Here is a 16,699-nt window from a genome sequence, read left to right as displayed (position 1 = left end):
CCAATTTCAGGTAAATTTTCCTTTTAAATTGTGAATATTATCGCATACATAAAGACGTGCAATTAAACAGTATCCCCCTTGTCAAACCAAGTGCTAATACTATGTGATTAGGGGCAGGTATGGCACTAATCCACAGCATGACGAGCTGGCATTAACCCTAATAACGCCACAGACATCTTGACTCGTATCCCAGGCAGAATTAAATGCTATATGGAAGAAAATGGGACTAACTCAGATGGGATAGGCTCCAGTACAATAGCCCTTCAATAAGTAACTTTTGAGTTTCAAAAATGTTGATGACCCCTGAACTTTCTTAAGCATACAATGTACTTCATATGGGATTTTTAAAGTGAGACGCAGATGTGCTGAAACACCAGCAGGGGGCAGACGAGATCTAGAATTGTGCACACCTAAAGAGAAGAATAAACTTTATCCATGGGATATGTACTGTAGATATTATTATACGTGCGTATCAAATAGATACGATTTTATTTAAATACCTTGGTTTATTCCCACCAATTGTAGACTACATGTGTAATTTTAAAACAAACAGGAATCGTGCACTTTGCATTTTTCTTAAAAAAGTTTTAATTTAAAAGAACAAACACACCCCAGTTTGGTAATGGAAGGAAGTAATAACAGCTAAGTAGTGAACATATTATTGTAGAGGGCAGGTGTTTTGCAGATTATTGTGTGCGTACTTTTTTGTGAGAATAGGTAAGGGGGAGGGTGGTCCGGAGTGACCGGATGGACATCTTCAGAAGGGGGCTTTGAGGAAATGTGGCGCTTTCACCGACAAACAATGGTGCTCTTGAAAATCGCATGACCTCAAGTCATCTTTGTAACGTCTACGTTAACCCACGTCGTTGAGCAATAGGGTGCTCTCAAAAGGGCTCCGATAGTTCTTTTGTTTTGTTTTGTTGTTGTTTTTTTCTTCCCTCAACCTGACGAGGCCCCGAACCATTGATTGAAGTATTCCTGAATCTCCGGTGCTGGTTTCAGTACCAAGTGATCAATTGTCAGGTAAGCCTATTGAGAATGTGCCTTACTGTCAGCTAGCTTTAGCTAGCTAACTAGCGTAGCAGCGAACGCTAGCAAGAAAGCCGCACGACCGACAACACACACCCTTTGTTTGAAATATTCTCCTACTAACAAAAAAAAAAGTCCTAACATGATAACCCAGTCGGATAGTAGGTGCGTTTCTGTCGATGAAGTTATTGGGGTAAATGCTACACATTCAAGGTAAGGTGCAGGGCTTGTGTACGCCACTCATTTGTCTTAGAATAGCTTCCAAACATCTCGGTTAATATTGTAATTTGTCGTGGAAGTCTCCTAATGCAACTGAACTGTTTTCTACTGAGACTTAATAGAATGAAGTATGACGTCCCCCGGCACATGGATCCCAGTTAACGGCTCACCTTATGACCGCCGGCCGGCATGCTAGTAGCTTGGTGGGGTCTTAATAACCGATGCCAAGTCAACACCAGAGCAACTTGTTTTTACGCAAAACATAAATTGTGTAAAACAACGTATGAGTGCAGATCTACTGACGTTGAACGATGTCACGATCTAATTCCAGGTGATGTTTGAGAGAGAGAGAGAGCAAGGGGAAGTGGTGTGTAAATAATATACAAGATTTGTCATTCATCATGGGGTTGTTGTGACAGCTAAATGCTTATTCCTGTTACCGTGCTGTGGAACCTTTGCAGGACATTCGAATGACATTTAACTTGACTCACACGTTGGAATTAGACCAACATTTTTGGAGGGGGGGGGGGGTGTGATGCTTCCACTGTTGCGTAATTATAGCAAGGATGTCTTGCTTTTTTATTATTATTATTATCCTACTATAGCCTTGGGTCAATTAGCGGGTCCAAACCAGGGTTTACCAACCATTTTGACTGGTGCTTAAATTAGCTCAGATCCTACATGTTAATAATTACATTAGTAAGAATGGGAGGGTGGTGTTAGGATGCCCAACTATAGCTGTTTATCAAAGTACAAAATTTATTAAAAGTTTGTGTTAAGACAAATTATTTGCCTGTGCAACTTAGAAAGTTGGTCACACCCATGCTACCAATGGCAAAGTTACTGCTGTACCACTCAACCACTTGATCATTCAAGAATTAAATATGCCCACTGACCTGTCTAAACCTACTTCCAACATTGGGACCGTCTGAAGTGAAATGTTAGCTTGACGATATCTTTTTGAGCTGAAGCATTATTCCTGTGAAACAGATACTAGATAATACATTTTGTGGTTTCAAAGTCCATAAGGATTCGGTGATAAGGTGTTAAAGCGACGAAGGTTACATGTGTGGAGGTCTGCCTCAATACTACTTAGATAATCAATATAATGCACGAATAAACTTGTGATTTTAAAGTCACATCATAAAGTTAAATGTGACATTGTCTAAAACCGTACTTTATTTTTGCGGCAAATCGCACCCTTGATGTTAGTCACGGACAAGTCCTGCTGGCAGATGTTGCCAACTCAATTCAGCAGTTATGTATTTCTGAATATATTATCACTGACTACTTTCTTCAGAACTACAACTACTCAACGTTTTGTAGCCATCAAGATATTGTTGGCCTTGGGTTGTAAGCAAAATTATCATTTAATAGATGCTAGCAAGACAACCAATAGCAAGATGGGATGTCAAACTCTGCCAGACAACTGTTCGTCTCCGCAATGTTGGTTAATGGTAATGAAACGCGACATATCCAGGATGCCTGTCGCTCGCTAATCGTCACTAATCTAATCCACTGGATTAGGGAATGAGAATACAGTCAGCCGTTTGCTACGGGACGTGTGCCTACCTCCTACCTTTCGTCCATTAGTTGAATCTTCTTGCAGTCTACAGTGGATATTTGGGGGATTTTCTTGCTTGCTTTCAATTAGAGTCAACATTTTTTTGTTTTATTTTTTTGGTGGAGCTTCCTTCATTGCCAGTAATTATTTGCTGATCAGGCAGTTCCTCCAACAGGTGTTCTTGTCATCATAATCTCTTTTCTTCGGTTGGATTATGATGGATATGGAGTAGAGCAGCCAGTGAGTACCTGCTGCTGCTTACTGCTGGTATTTTGTTTTTATTTTGGCGTTCATTTGGTGAACCACCATCCGCCAAAATGCTAAACCAAAGTGCTGTGATGATCTTCACCGGGATTTGTGGGGTCCTGGTGCTCGTGGCAATGGCCTACTATGTCTACTGGTGAGTGATACTAACGGTATGGCTGAATTTCAAGAGTAGGAAAGTAGACGGAGTGTAAGTTTGACTGAAGCGACTGCTGGTTATTTGTTGGTAATGGGACAAACAGCTGTCCAGCTCTAAGTAGCTTTAACCCAGTCAGCGACTAATCGTTCCGTCAAGTTCAGTTGCTTCTGCGGATGAAACTGTACTGAGAAACCATGAAACAATTGCAGCTGGTTATTAATTGTGGTTTGTTTTAATTATCATTACTACGGTATTTGACGTCTCTCAAGAAGGTGTTCTCAAACAGAAAGAAGACACAAACTGCAGATCAAGCAGAGGATGATAAAAAACATCAGACGTATTATGGTGCTACAAAATAAGGAAGAGACCCAGATGATTTCGAGCTACTTGCGTTCACCGCCAAAAATGGATGTCCTGTTTTGAAAGTCTTTTGATATAGTTAAATACAATACCCATGATGAGGACCATCTTGACCTTGCAAAGTTCTGGTAAGAAAATCTGGGTAAAGGATGCAGGGGACACAATTGATCCAAGAGAAGTTGCCGTATGTTTTGGACATTCAAGGGTTTTGCTGCAAGTCTTTTCTTTTTCTTAATTTCACTATGGATAGGTTGATTTTTTTTTTGCAACCTGTTTTCAGAGGCCCCCGATTAAATGTTCAGTTTATGTTGAAAAGTACCTTTCTCAGTAGGCACTGTGAGTCGCTGCTTCTATTTTTTTCCTTGGCAGGCAAAGTGTCCAAAGTACACGCATGTGAGCTAGGTCAAAAAGTGTGTCAAGAGGAAATAAGAACAAAGGTCTTGGCAAGTGTGAAAATCTTTCTTTCACTCGCCCCCAAAATATTTCAATTCCAATTAGTATGGGTCAATGAACTCCAAGACATAAATGCAAACTTGTTACAAAGAACCTTACTGTGCATTCGTGTAAAACCTGATATCTCAAATGATATTATTTTGTTGTAAAAATGTTACAACATCGTGGTATATGTTACACAACATACAGATAAAGTACACAAGAGATCGGCGATAAGATACACATACTCCCATCAAAATGACATTTTCAGACCTCACCAACTTGACTCAAGCACTCCCGTTTAGCACAAAGGTCATTCCGCCAACACGGATCACTACTTGATGACATGCACAGAGAATCACGTGACAATATTTCATCACTCGAACTCATTCTGTGTGTTGGCGGCGGCGTGTCGATCGAGCTGAGGTAATGTTGCTGCTGTATGACTGCAATCAATCAGTGTCTGTGTTAGTTTAATTGTTAGCCTACACATTGGAATGTCATGTAAAACAAAGATTTATGTCTACTTTAAAATGTTTCATTTGTGTACAGAAATCTTTTTTTTTTCATGACATCTGCAGTTTATGTATGAGAATGATGAAATTATGACACCCTCAAGTCAAGTTGGGGTGTGAAAACATCTGTTGAACTCTCACTTTTAAGATGGACAACTTGGAAGGAGAAGCCTAAGCCAAACTTTTAGTTGCATAGATTGAAGAAGGGGTAGCTCATGGCTGTAAATGTTTCTTCGTTTTTAAAAATGGTTCAATCATAAAGTGGCTGTTAATTTTTATGATCACTAAGAATGTCACGGTCCTGGAGTATAGAAAGAATATCCTCATGTAATGAACGTGCAAATGTGGCCCATTAAAATGGACTGATTACTGCGTGTAGTTTGTACAGCTTGTATAAAAGGGAGGGGCGAGGGGCGGTCAATTTTGATTCCATTTTTCATTATCCATCTGTCTTATTTTCCGTAGCCCTTGTGCTCCGTGGGTAACATGGACACTGCTCACCAACTTTGAACTATAACACAGTCGTGATAACGTATTGGCAAGGTCAATTCCTTTTGTTTTGGTTCTAGACGGAAGATAGTATTTTGAGTGTCAGATCCAAAGACAAATATGAGACCAAAGTTCGGAATTCCAGCTCTTATTTCATGGTAGTTATATCTTGATACGTTCTGTCTGGAAGGCAATTGAGTGCCGTCTTTTCTCTGGAGCGTGACAGAGCTGTTTTGCCAACAACTGCAATGGTGTATTTCTTACTGCGGAGCAAGAGCTACGGCGGGTACTTGTTCAGTCGCTGACATCTGTAATTTAAGCAGGCAATCTAGGTGATTATCAGCAAGATGTAAGTCAAATTCAGTGTCTCTGTGGAGTGTGAAGCAATACCTAAGATAGATTGGGAGAAGCAGGAAATAGCCTTGGCAGACTTTAGTGTAGTCAGCATCATTGGTCCTATTCGTAGCTGTTCATTTTCTGAATATGACCAAATACAGGCTTTTTTTTTTTTTTTTCCTCAGCTCCTTATCATTAATTAAATCTCTGGTTGCAGGACTGTAGTATTGGCCGAAGGACCGTGCAAACGAGGCTTGTAAAAGGAGACCCCCGTGGTGAGGAAATTACTTCATTTTCTCTGTGATTGATGGTAATTCTTTTTTTTTTTTAACGTGTCTTCTCTTACCCTGTGTGTGTTTCCTCCCTTAGGTTGGTCATCGTGCACAGAGAGGAGCCTCCTCAGCTCCCCTAGGCCTTCTGCATCATGGCTCTCCTGGCCTATATCAAGAGCTTGTTCATCCTTCAACTGTTGATGGGCTTTGTGTTTGTGGTGAGCGGCCTCATCATCAACTTCATCCAGCTGTGCACATGCATCATCTGGCCAATCAACAAGCAGCTCTATCGCAGAATCAACTGCCGGCTCGCCTACTCGCTCTGGAGCCGTGAGTATAGATTCCGTCGAATAGATTCCTGTAGTTTGTGGTCAACCAGCAGAGGGTCCATTTTCAAACGGTTGTTTCTGGAAAGAGCTGGTGATGCTGCTGGAGTGGTGGTCCGGCACCGACTGCACTTTATACACGGACCAGGCCACGGTGGACAAATTTGGCAAGGAACACGTCATCATCATCCTCAACCACAACTATGAGATCGACTTCTTGTGTGGCTGGACCATGTGCGAGCGATACGGTATCCTGGGGGTCAGTTGGATTGAAGTTATTTGCAGTCATTTAGCACATTTTCATGATTTTTAAAAGAAATGACAATTGCCTCCATTTCCCTTTAGAGTTCAAAAGTCTTAGCCAAGCATGAGCTGCTGAAGGTTCCTCTGATTGGCTGGACCTGGTACTTCTTGGAAATCGTTTTTTGCAAAAGAAAGTGGGAAGAAGACCGCAAAACTGTCTTCAGCGGACTTGACAGGCTTAAGGACTACCCTGAACATATGTGGGTGAGTGCAAATTAACAGAAGAAAGTTTTCAATGTCAAATTTTAATTCAAATCTGCAAACTTCAGTACAATTCAAAATCTGCTAAAACGTTCCTGTTAGGCAAATAAACATTTGAGTTCAAGTCTGGTAGGCTAGATCAAAATGGCCTTTTCTCGTTTAGTCATTTTTAAACAACCTGCTTTTGGCTGTGAACAGAAATATAATATTGCAGTTTGACATCACAGCCAAATTCGCAAATATAGATTTTAAATGAAGTAGAATGACCAGTGAATATAAAAAAAAAAATTCTTCCAGGGAACAAACAAATTCTTCCCTTTTGGCCTACTTTTTATCTTGCCAGTCGTATACAAATGAACCTCTCTGAGCGCTCCAGCTGTACTTAACATCTCACCGCAGGAGACTTGTTTTGTCCTTGAGCCCAGAATTTCCTCCTTAAAGATGCCACACTGAGCCTAAACAATCCCAGAGTTGTTTTCTGTATGTGTTAACATGGCAAACCCTCTCTCCCTCAGTTCCTGCTATACTGCGAAGGTACCCGCTTTACAGAGAAGAAGCATCAAATAAGCATGCAGGTAGCAGAGAGTAAAGGCCTGCCCAAGCTCAAATATCACCTTCTACCACGCACCAAGGGCTTCACAACCACGCTGCGATGTCTGAAGGGCACAGGTACGGTGTAAAAGTACACGCACGTCATATGTAACGTTTCTTATTTAATTTTTTTATTTAATTTTTTTTAAATACAGTGACTGCCGTTTATGACGTGACGCTCAACTTCAAAGATAAGCAGACCCCCACTCTCCTGGGCATCGTCAACGGCAAGAAATACAAAGCTGACATGAGCGTAAGGTGAGAAGGCGTCACCCATAAGGGCCCACGGCCTTGTCTGAATACGAGCCCCCTGCGCTCACGTGACTATTGTTTCTGAATACGAGCCCCTGCACTCATGTGGCTATTGTTTCTCACGGGCCTTTTGCTCTTAAACGTAACTGCATAATTTGGCTAGGGCAAATAAATGATGACAGCAATACAGTAATATTACCACTTTTTATGGTAATCTTGTTGACTAATACAAAAGATAGTAGAGCATGGAACATGGGAACACTTTTGACCCAAGGAAAAACATCTGCATCAGAACATGTGAAATAATAATTCCAGTGCATGCAGATGAAGTCATTTACTTTAGTTGAGGGAGCCCCCTGGTGGTTGTAAAGTGCTACCGCCACACATTGTTTTCACAATACGTTCACCCAATCATTCGTTTTCTGTAGCGCTTGTCATCGTTAGGCTTACGGATGCCCTTTTTTGTTCTCTTTATGGAATTGGACTTGTAACTCTTGGCCTTGTTCTTGTTTTCCGCTTCACTGCAGACGTTTCCCTGTGGAAGAGATCCCAGATGATGAGGCAGAGTGTGCCAACTGGCTGCATAAACTCTACCAGGAGAAGGTAGTATTTCGTTTCTTTCATGTATGACCAGTGTGGTCATCACTTTTTCATCCAGGTCCAATGTGAGAAAATACGTCCAGTTGTTGCTCACAAATCCCCTCCCCCCACCAGGATGCCTTACAGGAGATGTACAGCAAGGAAGGCAAGTTCCCGGGGCCCACAATAATCCCTCCTCGCCGCCTGTGGACACTGCTCAACTTCCTGTTCTGGGCCATGCTACTGCTTTCACCACTTATCAAGTTTGCATGCGGAGTTGCGGTCAGCGGCTCTCCGCTGCTCATTATCGGCTTCATCATCTTCCTCGTCATAGGTAAGGCTAACGGTTAAAAACCCACGTGCAAAGTTTGAAAACTGTATGGTACTCAGTTGTGGAGATATAGCATTGAAGTGTTTTTTACGTGTTGTCAATTGTAGATGCGTAAAGATGCAATTCACTCACATAGCTTTTGAGAGCACAGACAAGAACTTAATTTTTCACCCATTTTGAAGCTTCGTTTTGTTTTATGCTTAGCTTTTTCTTTTTCCCCATCATTTTAGTCTTCTGTGTTGAGTGTTTATTGTTTCTCTCTCCCCAGCCTCTGTTGCAATCCGCCGCCTGATCGGCGTCACGGAGGTCAACAAGACAGGTTCCAGTTATGGTGACCAGGAGACCAAGAAACAAAACTAACACACCCACCCTAGACTGACTCCCGCTCTCCTCCTGCCGTCCAATTGGTCACCAGGTCGGGGGGGGAGACCCGGCCGTGAAACCACAATAGAGAGCAGACTTAGAAACCCTAAAGAGTAAATTCACCGGAGGTCAACAAGACATGAGGTGGGAGGGGAGGAGGGAGGGGGAGATGCTGTACTGCATCTAAAGCCAAGTAGTGACCCGTTTTTCCACAGCCAAGCCCCGTTAATCCTGCCGATCTTAAACCTCTCACCTCCTAACCTACCTGCAGTCACGTGGAAGGCCACAAACATAGCCTGCGTCTTGCTTTGCACTACCTCCCCACTAAACCACACTTACTGTCCGTCGTCACCCAATTAGGAAGTGGCGACATTCTAGTCAGAACAGGGCCCTCCACCCATGTGCCCCAACCCCCGTCTCCCTTTCACTCTCGCCTGTGTTTTTGTTTTTTTGTTTTTTAAAAGCAAAAACTTCACTAAACCATGGAAACATGACCATTCATTATTTTTGTAATCATTTTGTGTGATCATCATGACCTGGTCTTCAAAAAAGGGCTGTGCATGTGCAAGCTGTCATACCTGACCTAAAGCTCTGGAATTCATTTTTTCGAAACTAAATGCTCTTCATGTTGTAAGTAACATATAGAAATAAATAAATCATTTTACTTCATTGTTATTTTCTTCAAAATGTTGAACGCCACTCCTAGTTATGCCATAGAAAGGCTAATCACTAGCACAGGTGCTGTGGTGTTCAAACCCTGAACACAAAACAGTGCAGCAGCACATATAGACTGACAAGCTTTTATAGATCAAATTTAAAAAAAAAAATGTAAATATCGCAAAAATCAAATGCGTTAGACTTTTTTTTTTTTTTTTAAACCAATCATCATCATTATAATCTGTTCCAGAGCTAACATCCTTATTTTTCTAATTAAAACAACTCCTCCTTGCCCCTCAAACACTAGTCAGCTGCTGGCAACCATGACAGGTGAAAATGTGGGAGTGTGTGGGGGTTGTTCTGCCAGATTCCAGGCTAAAGGTCACCAGTTGTCTCCACGTAGCCTCACGCAGCTGTTGACATCAAATTTGCCTGGCCACATATAGACTGTAGTCGTAGTGCTAAGTTAACCTTTGCCTTAAATCAAGCTTGCTCAGTCAGGCAAGGGGCCCGCGTCCTCCCTCACCTCCAGCACTTTCGACCATATCAAACAACACCGATTTTTTTTCCACACGTCCTAGTTACATTGTCACGAGTAACCCCCAACACGTTACATATTCCACTCTCCTTCCACCTCTCTCCTGTGCTACATGTAGCGTCCATCCAAATTTCCTCCATCCATTGAGATTTTCATGCAAGCCTTAAAACTAGACTGCTTCTTCTGATTTGTGTTGACTGACGAGCTGACTGAGCCCCCCCTGAGCTATAGTGGATCAAAGTTTGCTAGTAGTAAAAGAGGAAGATGACTGTATTAAAACTAGTGCAGAATAATTTTGAAAACTGGTGCACTCACAGGTTTATTTCTGTAATTTGGTACACCCATAAAAAGCTTTAGCTGTTCATTCCGTCAGTCGCAGAGTTCCTTCTTCTGCAATTTTATCACAGAAGAGACACAGGCGTTTGGCACAGGATATTTTTTTTTTTTTTATTTGGTCAACATGAGTGACTTTTTTTTTTTTTCCTGAAATCTGACACCGCCATGTTTTTAAAAAAAATAATTTACGATAATCACGCATTCCTCTAGAGTCACCTGCTTTTTTTGTTTTATTTTTGTTTATGAGTTTTTCTTTTTGGTCCATCACCCCCACCTGTTATTAAAAGACTTGAATCACAAAGCAACTCTCGGTGTATTTTCTTTGGAGTTTGTGTTGTCTCAAATATGCAGCACAGACTAACTGATCTCCATCTCCTCCACATATCATCCTTCAGCAAACATTAACAAATGCCACCATACTCATTTAATGGCTCACCAGTGTGGAACAAATTACATAAAAGAAATGAATGTCTTTTTTTCTTTTTCTTTTTTAAACTTGCTGCCCGCTGTTCTTTTAGAGAAACGACACCAAAAACATTTCCCTTATCATTGAACATCATGTGTATAATGTAAATGTGTTCATAATGTAAATCATAGTTTTAGAAAATTGCTCTCCAGTAGGTAAACTGGTCTCCAAGGTCTCACCAATATTGTGTGTATGAGAAGCTGTACATATTTGAGCTGATGGTGTGTGTGTGTGTGTGTGTGTGTGTGTGTGTGTGTGTGTGTGTGTGTGTGTGTGTGTGTGTGTGTGTGTGTGTGTGTGTGTGTGTGTGTGTGTGTGTGTGTGTGTGTGTGTGTGTGTGTGTGTGTGTGTGTGTGTGTGTGTGTGTGTGTGTGTGTGTGTGTGTGTGTGTGTGTGTGTCTTGGAGTGGAAGCCCACCGCTCAAATCATGTCCCAGATTCCAACTTTGTAACAGCACCTCAGTTTCTTACTGTAGTCAGTCTTGCATGCGGTCACTGAATCACATTAATTCTGACTCAGGGACTTTAATGGGCCATGCAGCAGCTCTGGAATGAAATAAGATCAATAAAATAAAATAAATAACCCCAAAAGTGGCTTTGTCGAGGGTGTGTGATTGTTTTTGTTAACTTTGTTAATATAACTTTACTGAAGTGATGCACGGTCTGCTTGGTTGTCAAATAGCATTCACAAATGCACTATTTTTAACAAATCAATTTGTGACGTCACTAACCCCACCTCCGTTCATTTTATGGCGTCACTAATCCGGTTCATACATTTTTTTACTCTATGCCAAAATTTCCAACGCAAACAACCACGCAAGCATGACTGGACATCAATGTCTTTCTTCTTCCTACAACCGAGCTACAGAAATTGACTTTATTCATGGAATGCATGCACAAACATCTCCCAAAACGTTAGTTTGTGGCAAACATTTAAAAAAAAATGACAGTTTGTCTAATCTGGGACAATACAGTTGTGGATTAGCAGGACATTTTTCGCTTTCCCTGGGATTGATTTGGAACATCAAGTGACAGTGTCCAAGTAAGTCTATTTTGGAGTTTTTTTGTTTGTTTGGGATCAATTGTGGACTTCTTTGCAACTAACAGCCCAGTTGCTGTAACATCGACGCTAGCCAGGTGAACCCGTCGTGGCGTGCGCTCTTGCAAACCTCCGTGGAGTGCTCCTTGCTTGTGCGCGCGCGCGCTCGCACCGTGTACGGGCAGGCCAGCCAGGGCGCACCGTGGTGTGTATTTTGAAAAGTGCATGTGTTAATATTTCTTAAAAGTGTCGACGTCAAGACTCAATGTAAAGTGTATGGAACAGGTGAGCCTTGGCCACGCCCACTCAAAGAAATCCACTCATTCAGTGCTTGGCTCAGAGTTAAGACCTTCCTGGTGGAGTCTGTAAGTCTCCAACAAAAAAAAGTGTCTGCAAAGCCCATGAAATGACTTCTTTTAGTTTTCCCTAACTTCCACAATCTCACACCATTTTGAAAATGTGTTTGCGTATATGTGATAGTTTCAAGCCGTACAGTAGAGGGTTGAGAACTGGTGGTATCATCACAAACGCCAAAGAAAAAATGATGGCAAGGAAGGGATTCATCTCCTCCAGATTGGACCTGCTCAGGGCTACATCACAAAACATGGTGATGGAATAAATAACAACAGAGATCATGTGTGGCAAACAAGTCTGGAAAACACTGCCCTTAAGTTTTGCAGAATGTCTCCAAGTTGCATTTATGATACGAATGTACGTGTAGAGAACGAAGGCCAACGGTAGGAAAACGGTACAAATGGTAACGAACATGCCGGTCACATTTTTCATGACCGTGGACCCGCATAACAGACTGACCACATTCCAGTTGGCGCAGAACACCTTGTGGATCTTGTTTCCACATAAGGGCTCCTTGGCCAACCCGGAGATGTTTCTTGTGAGAAAGGCGGCGGGGACGAGCCACGCCAAGCCGACCAGCCTCAGGGCCTTTTTCATCGTCATCCTGGTGTGGTAGTGCAGCGGATGGCACACGGCCAGGTAGCGATCGTAAGCCATGACGCACAGTGTGGTCAACTCGTTGGCGCTGTACGTGCAGATGAAGTAGATCTGCGAGAGGCAGGCAGTGTGCGAGATCAGGTGAACGTCGGATGCAAGGTCCAGCAGGAAGCGGGGGAAGAAACTGGTGGAGCCGTAAAGGCCGTTGAAGCACAAGCTGGCGACAAAAACGTACATGGGCTCGTGAAGGGTCTTCTCGCGCCAGATGGTCACCAGGACGACCCAGTTGGCGCACACGATGAAGACGTAGAGGAGGAAGAATGACACCAGTGCTGGGTAGCGGTACGGGCCGATGTTCATGAATAAGGTGAGGTTAAAGTAAGGAAAAAACGTTAGGTTGGGCATCCTTAAATGCCCCACAGCTTCGGGAGTCATAACAACCTGTTACTTGACACTGTCTGTGAAAAGAGGGAAAATAATTTGTGGTTACGATTACAATTATCCCTTTTTTTGGGGCGGGCAATTTCTAGAGATGCAGGATATGGGAAGGCCAAAGGTGATTTTTTTTCCGTCAATGCAATGTTTCATCAGTGCTATAAAGGGTTAAAATCATATCCATAGTAGTCCTACAATCGAAATTATTTTGCTGTTTTTGTATCCATATTTGTTGTTTTCGCAAATGTGGCTTTAATGTTTTTTTGATTTTGCTTTCAGTCCTGTTTTATAATGCAAAGATGATGTGGCCATGAGTAGTTCAGTAGCTATGTTGTGTTGTTCGATTTAGAATTGAAAAGAGTTACAACAAATGGTGCTGATTTGTATCATCCATAAATTCATTTCATTTTCTGCATTAAATATTAATCATTTTAATGTCATTCAAATTAATAATAACACAAACACACTGGTAGGCTTTTTTCCCCCAGCACAAACGTAAAGTGCATAGTCTTTTTTTTCCTTCTGTTTTCTCTCTCTCTCTCTCTCTCTCTCTCTCTCTCTCTCTCTCTCTCTCTCTCTCTCTCTCTCTCTCTCTCTCTCTCTCTCTCTCTCTCTCTCTCTCTCTCTCTCTCTCTCTCTCTCTCTCTCTCTCTCTCTCTCTCTCTCTCTCTCTCTCTCTCTCTCTCTCTCTCTCTCTCTCTCTCTCTCTCTCTCTCTCTCTCTCTCTCTCTCTCTCTCTCTCTCTCTCTCACACACACACACACACACGTCAGTTATTTTCAAATCAATTTCAGTAATATGAAAAAAAATATCACATCCTTGTAAATATTACTTTTCTATCATTTTAGCTCTAGATGTCACTAAATAATACACACTGTCCATTTAAAGCCTGCCATACTATTGCACAAATAGGACATTTGGTTCTTTTTTGTCTCACCACTTTTGACTGCAAACAAAAAGCAGTGAGAAGGAAAGGATCGTACCGTTGCAGTCATCTGGTTTTTTTTTCAATGTGTCCCTCAGAAAATTTCCCGGACCCAGCCTGGCCCTCTCGGTTAAAGTATATCTCAAACACTTCATCAGCATCATCATCCAACTGGTCTCATCATAAACACTTTGTCACTTTCAACTCCCTTGCACAAGACTTAATTTACATCCATCCATTTTCTAGAGCTACCACTTCTCCTCCATTGTCCTCTCTCGAAATCAGTGAAAATCAGGGCTCGCCCGTGATGGTTTTTTCACAGACGTTTGAAATTCAAGCATACAAACATGACACGCTCAGTAGCCACAAATATACGGTATACTTACCAACCCGTGCCGTTGTCCGTGATGGACTGCTGACGTTGGAAGACTCGCTCACCACGAGCGCACGTGTCTTTTAAGGCCGTCGTTTGATACTCTTGGGGCTCGATCTGACGCCAGCGCAGTGGCGGATAGTAATAAAGTACAAATACTTTGTTACAAAGTACAAATGCTTTGCTGATATACTGATGTAGATTTTCTTTCAGAGCTCTGTTCTTTACTCGACTCCAAGTATTTGGAAGCAAATATTTGTATTTTATACTCCTTACTTTGTTCAAAAAAAGAAATCACCTTGTTACTTTTATTCATGACATATATACTTAGGATGTCAACTAAGATTGAGCTTGTTATTGGAATCCTAATTGAAAGGCATTAAAACACAAAACAGAAGCTTTAATGATGATGACAACAGATTTGGAGATAAAAAAAAAAGAAAAGACTTCTCAGTTTGGGAAAATGTTATGTTTATTCTATCAATAAGAAATAAATCACACAACACATTTTTTTTGTTTTACTGTCTGATTATGTTACATTACAATCCGCATACTGCAAATACAAGTGATAAAAAAAATCTTGATTTGGATCAATTAAAAACATCAAAGACTTAAAAATCATTTGATTACATTTGATGTATTTTTTAATACAATACAATAAATCTCATTCAATTGCACTTCCTTGCCGTATATTAAATTCGTTTTTTATCCTCAGTTAATGTTACAGCATCTTGAAGATATGTCGACGTATATCTGATAGCTTTATCCCGTACACCAGAGGGTTGAGAACGGGTGGAATCATCACAAACTCTAAAGACAAAATGATGGCAAGGAAAGTATTCATTTTCTCCACATTATACCTGCTCAAGGCTATATCGCAAAATATGGCGATGGAAAAAATGACAAAGGAGATCATGTGTGGCAAACAGCTCTGGAAAACTCTCCCCTTAAATTTTGCAGAGCGTCTCCAGGTGGTCTCAATAATGCGTGTGTATGTGTAGAGAACAAAGGCCATCGGGAGGAAAACGGTACAAATTGTCACGAGCAAGCCCACCACGTTGTTGACCGTCGTGGACACGCAAGAGAGCTCGACTACATTCCAGTTAGCACAAAACACCTTGTGGATCTCGTTGCCGCAAAGGGGCAACGTTGCAGACAGGTAGATGACCGTACTTAAGATGAATACGGGGATGAGCCACGCCAAGCCGACCAGCCTCAGGGCCTTTTTCACCGTCATCCTAGTGTGGTACTGCAGCGGGTGGCACACGGCCAGGTAGCGGTCGTAGGCCATGACCCCCAACGTGGTCATTTCGTTGGCACCGTACGTGTAGATGATGTAGAGTTGCGCGTAGCAGGCCACGCGAGAGATCAGGTGAACGTTGGACGCCAAGTCCAGTAGGAAGCGGGGGAAGAAGCCCGTGGCGCCGTACAGGGCGTTGAAGCACAAGCTGGCGACAAAAACGTACATGGGCTCGTGAAGGGTCTTCTCACGGCAGATGGTTACCAGGACGGCCCAGTTGGCGCACACGATGAAGATGTAGAGGAGGAGGCATGCCACCAGCGCAGGGTAGCGGTATGAGCCGATGTTTATGAACATGGTGAGGTTAAAGTAAGGAGGAAGCGTGAGGTTGGGCATCCTTACGCGCCCGCAAAGTCGGAAGACATAACAACCTGTTACTTGACACTGTCTGTGAAGAGAAAAGAGAAGGGTGGTTCTCAGAAAGTATGGTCCAATATGTGACACAAAAATCCCAAATAAACCAGGATAAAATTAGATATGGTTTATTTCAAACTTTCCTGTGGTGTGCTATGACTAAATGAATATAGTTTGTTAGCCCTTTTGGTTGCAAGAGATTGTTAAAGGTTGTTTTACTCTATTGTTTCATAATTGCAGCACTTGGTACCTGAGCAGCAAGAACTTAGCACTCAATTATTACATATTGAATGTGGAAGCCTCAAAACACAATCCAGGCTGGTATAGTTTACATCAACACATGAAACATTTCTGTTGTAGCATCAAATTCTTGCTCATGAGGCACAATTGCACTCCAATGTGACTCTCTTTGGTCACACTGCTCTGCTGCAGACTTGTGGAATATTAACTTCAACAGTGATGATCCAAAATCTCAAAATGTTTGTCCCTAATCATTTTTGTACAGCATAAATAGAAGAATACAAAGATGACACGCTCAGTAGCCACAAACATAGTGCATACTCACCAATACGTTTCTTCATGTTGTTGTCCGTGAGCTACTGCTCACGTTTAAGCTAGACTCGCTCACCACGAGCGCACGCATCTTTTAAGGCCGTCTCTTTGCACCCTTGGGATTTTTTCTGACTCCAGTTCAGTGGCAGAGAGTAACAGAGTACAAATACTTTGTTACAAAGTACAAATGCTTTGCTGATGTACTGATG

At 42.0% G+C, this 16,699-nt stretch overlaps 3 protein-coding genes across 3 annotated transcripts; 1 reads left to right on the top strand and 2 right to left on the bottom strand.

The window, feature by feature from the left end:
- The first annotated feature begins 430 nt into the window (after positions 1-430).
- On the top strand, positions 431-10,297 carry agpat3 (1-acylglycerol-3-phosphate O-acyltransferase 3). Its single transcript, XM_085920850.1, has 10 exons — positions 431-1,023; positions 5,565-5,622; positions 5,717-5,949; positions 6,035-6,204; positions 6,291-6,452; positions 6,965-7,118; positions 7,196-7,298; positions 7,820-7,895; positions 8,007-8,205; positions 8,471-10,297. The coding sequence occupies exons 3-10, from the start codon at positions 5,772-5,774 to the stop codon at positions 8,560-8,562; spliced, it is 1,134 nt and encodes a 377-aa protein (XP_085776976.1). The 5' UTR covers positions 431-1,023; positions 5,565-5,622; positions 5,717-5,771; the 3' UTR covers positions 8,563-10,297.
- An 855-nt stretch (positions 10,298-11,152) lies between these two features.
- On the bottom strand, positions 11,153-13,363 carry LOC147051044 (olfactory receptor 1D2-like). Its single transcript, XM_085920195.1, has one exon. The coding sequence runs from the start codon at positions 12,984-12,986 to the stop codon at positions 12,042-12,044; it is 945 nt and encodes a 314-aa protein (XP_085776321.1). The 5' UTR covers positions 12,987-13,363; the 3' UTR covers positions 11,153-12,041.
- A 1,601-nt stretch (positions 13,364-14,964) lies between these two features.
- LOC147051043 (olfactory receptor 6N2-like) lies at positions 14,965-16,593 on the bottom strand. Its single transcript, XM_085920713.1, has 2 exons — positions 16,504-16,593; positions 14,965-15,972 (listed from the first exon to the last, which is right to left on the bottom strand). The coding sequence occupies exon 2, from the start codon at positions 15,918-15,920 to the stop codon at positions 15,006-15,008; it is 915 nt and encodes a 304-aa protein (XP_085776839.1). The 5' UTR covers positions 15,921-15,972; positions 16,504-16,593; the 3' UTR covers positions 14,965-15,005.
- Positions 16,594-16,699: the final 106 nt, after the last annotated feature.

The sequence above is a fragment of the Syngnathus leptorhynchus genome, chromosome 9 (genome assembly GCF_054491065.1).
Source record: "Syngnathus leptorhynchus isolate UIUO chromosome 9, UIUO_Slep, whole genome shotgun sequence".
In the NCBI taxonomy this organism is placed as follows: Eukaryota; Metazoa; Chordata; class Actinopteri; order Syngnathiformes; family Syngnathidae; genus Syngnathus; species Syngnathus leptorhynchus.
Note: the sequence above shows the minus strand (reverse complement) of the source record. Positions and strands in the feature narration are given on the sequence as shown.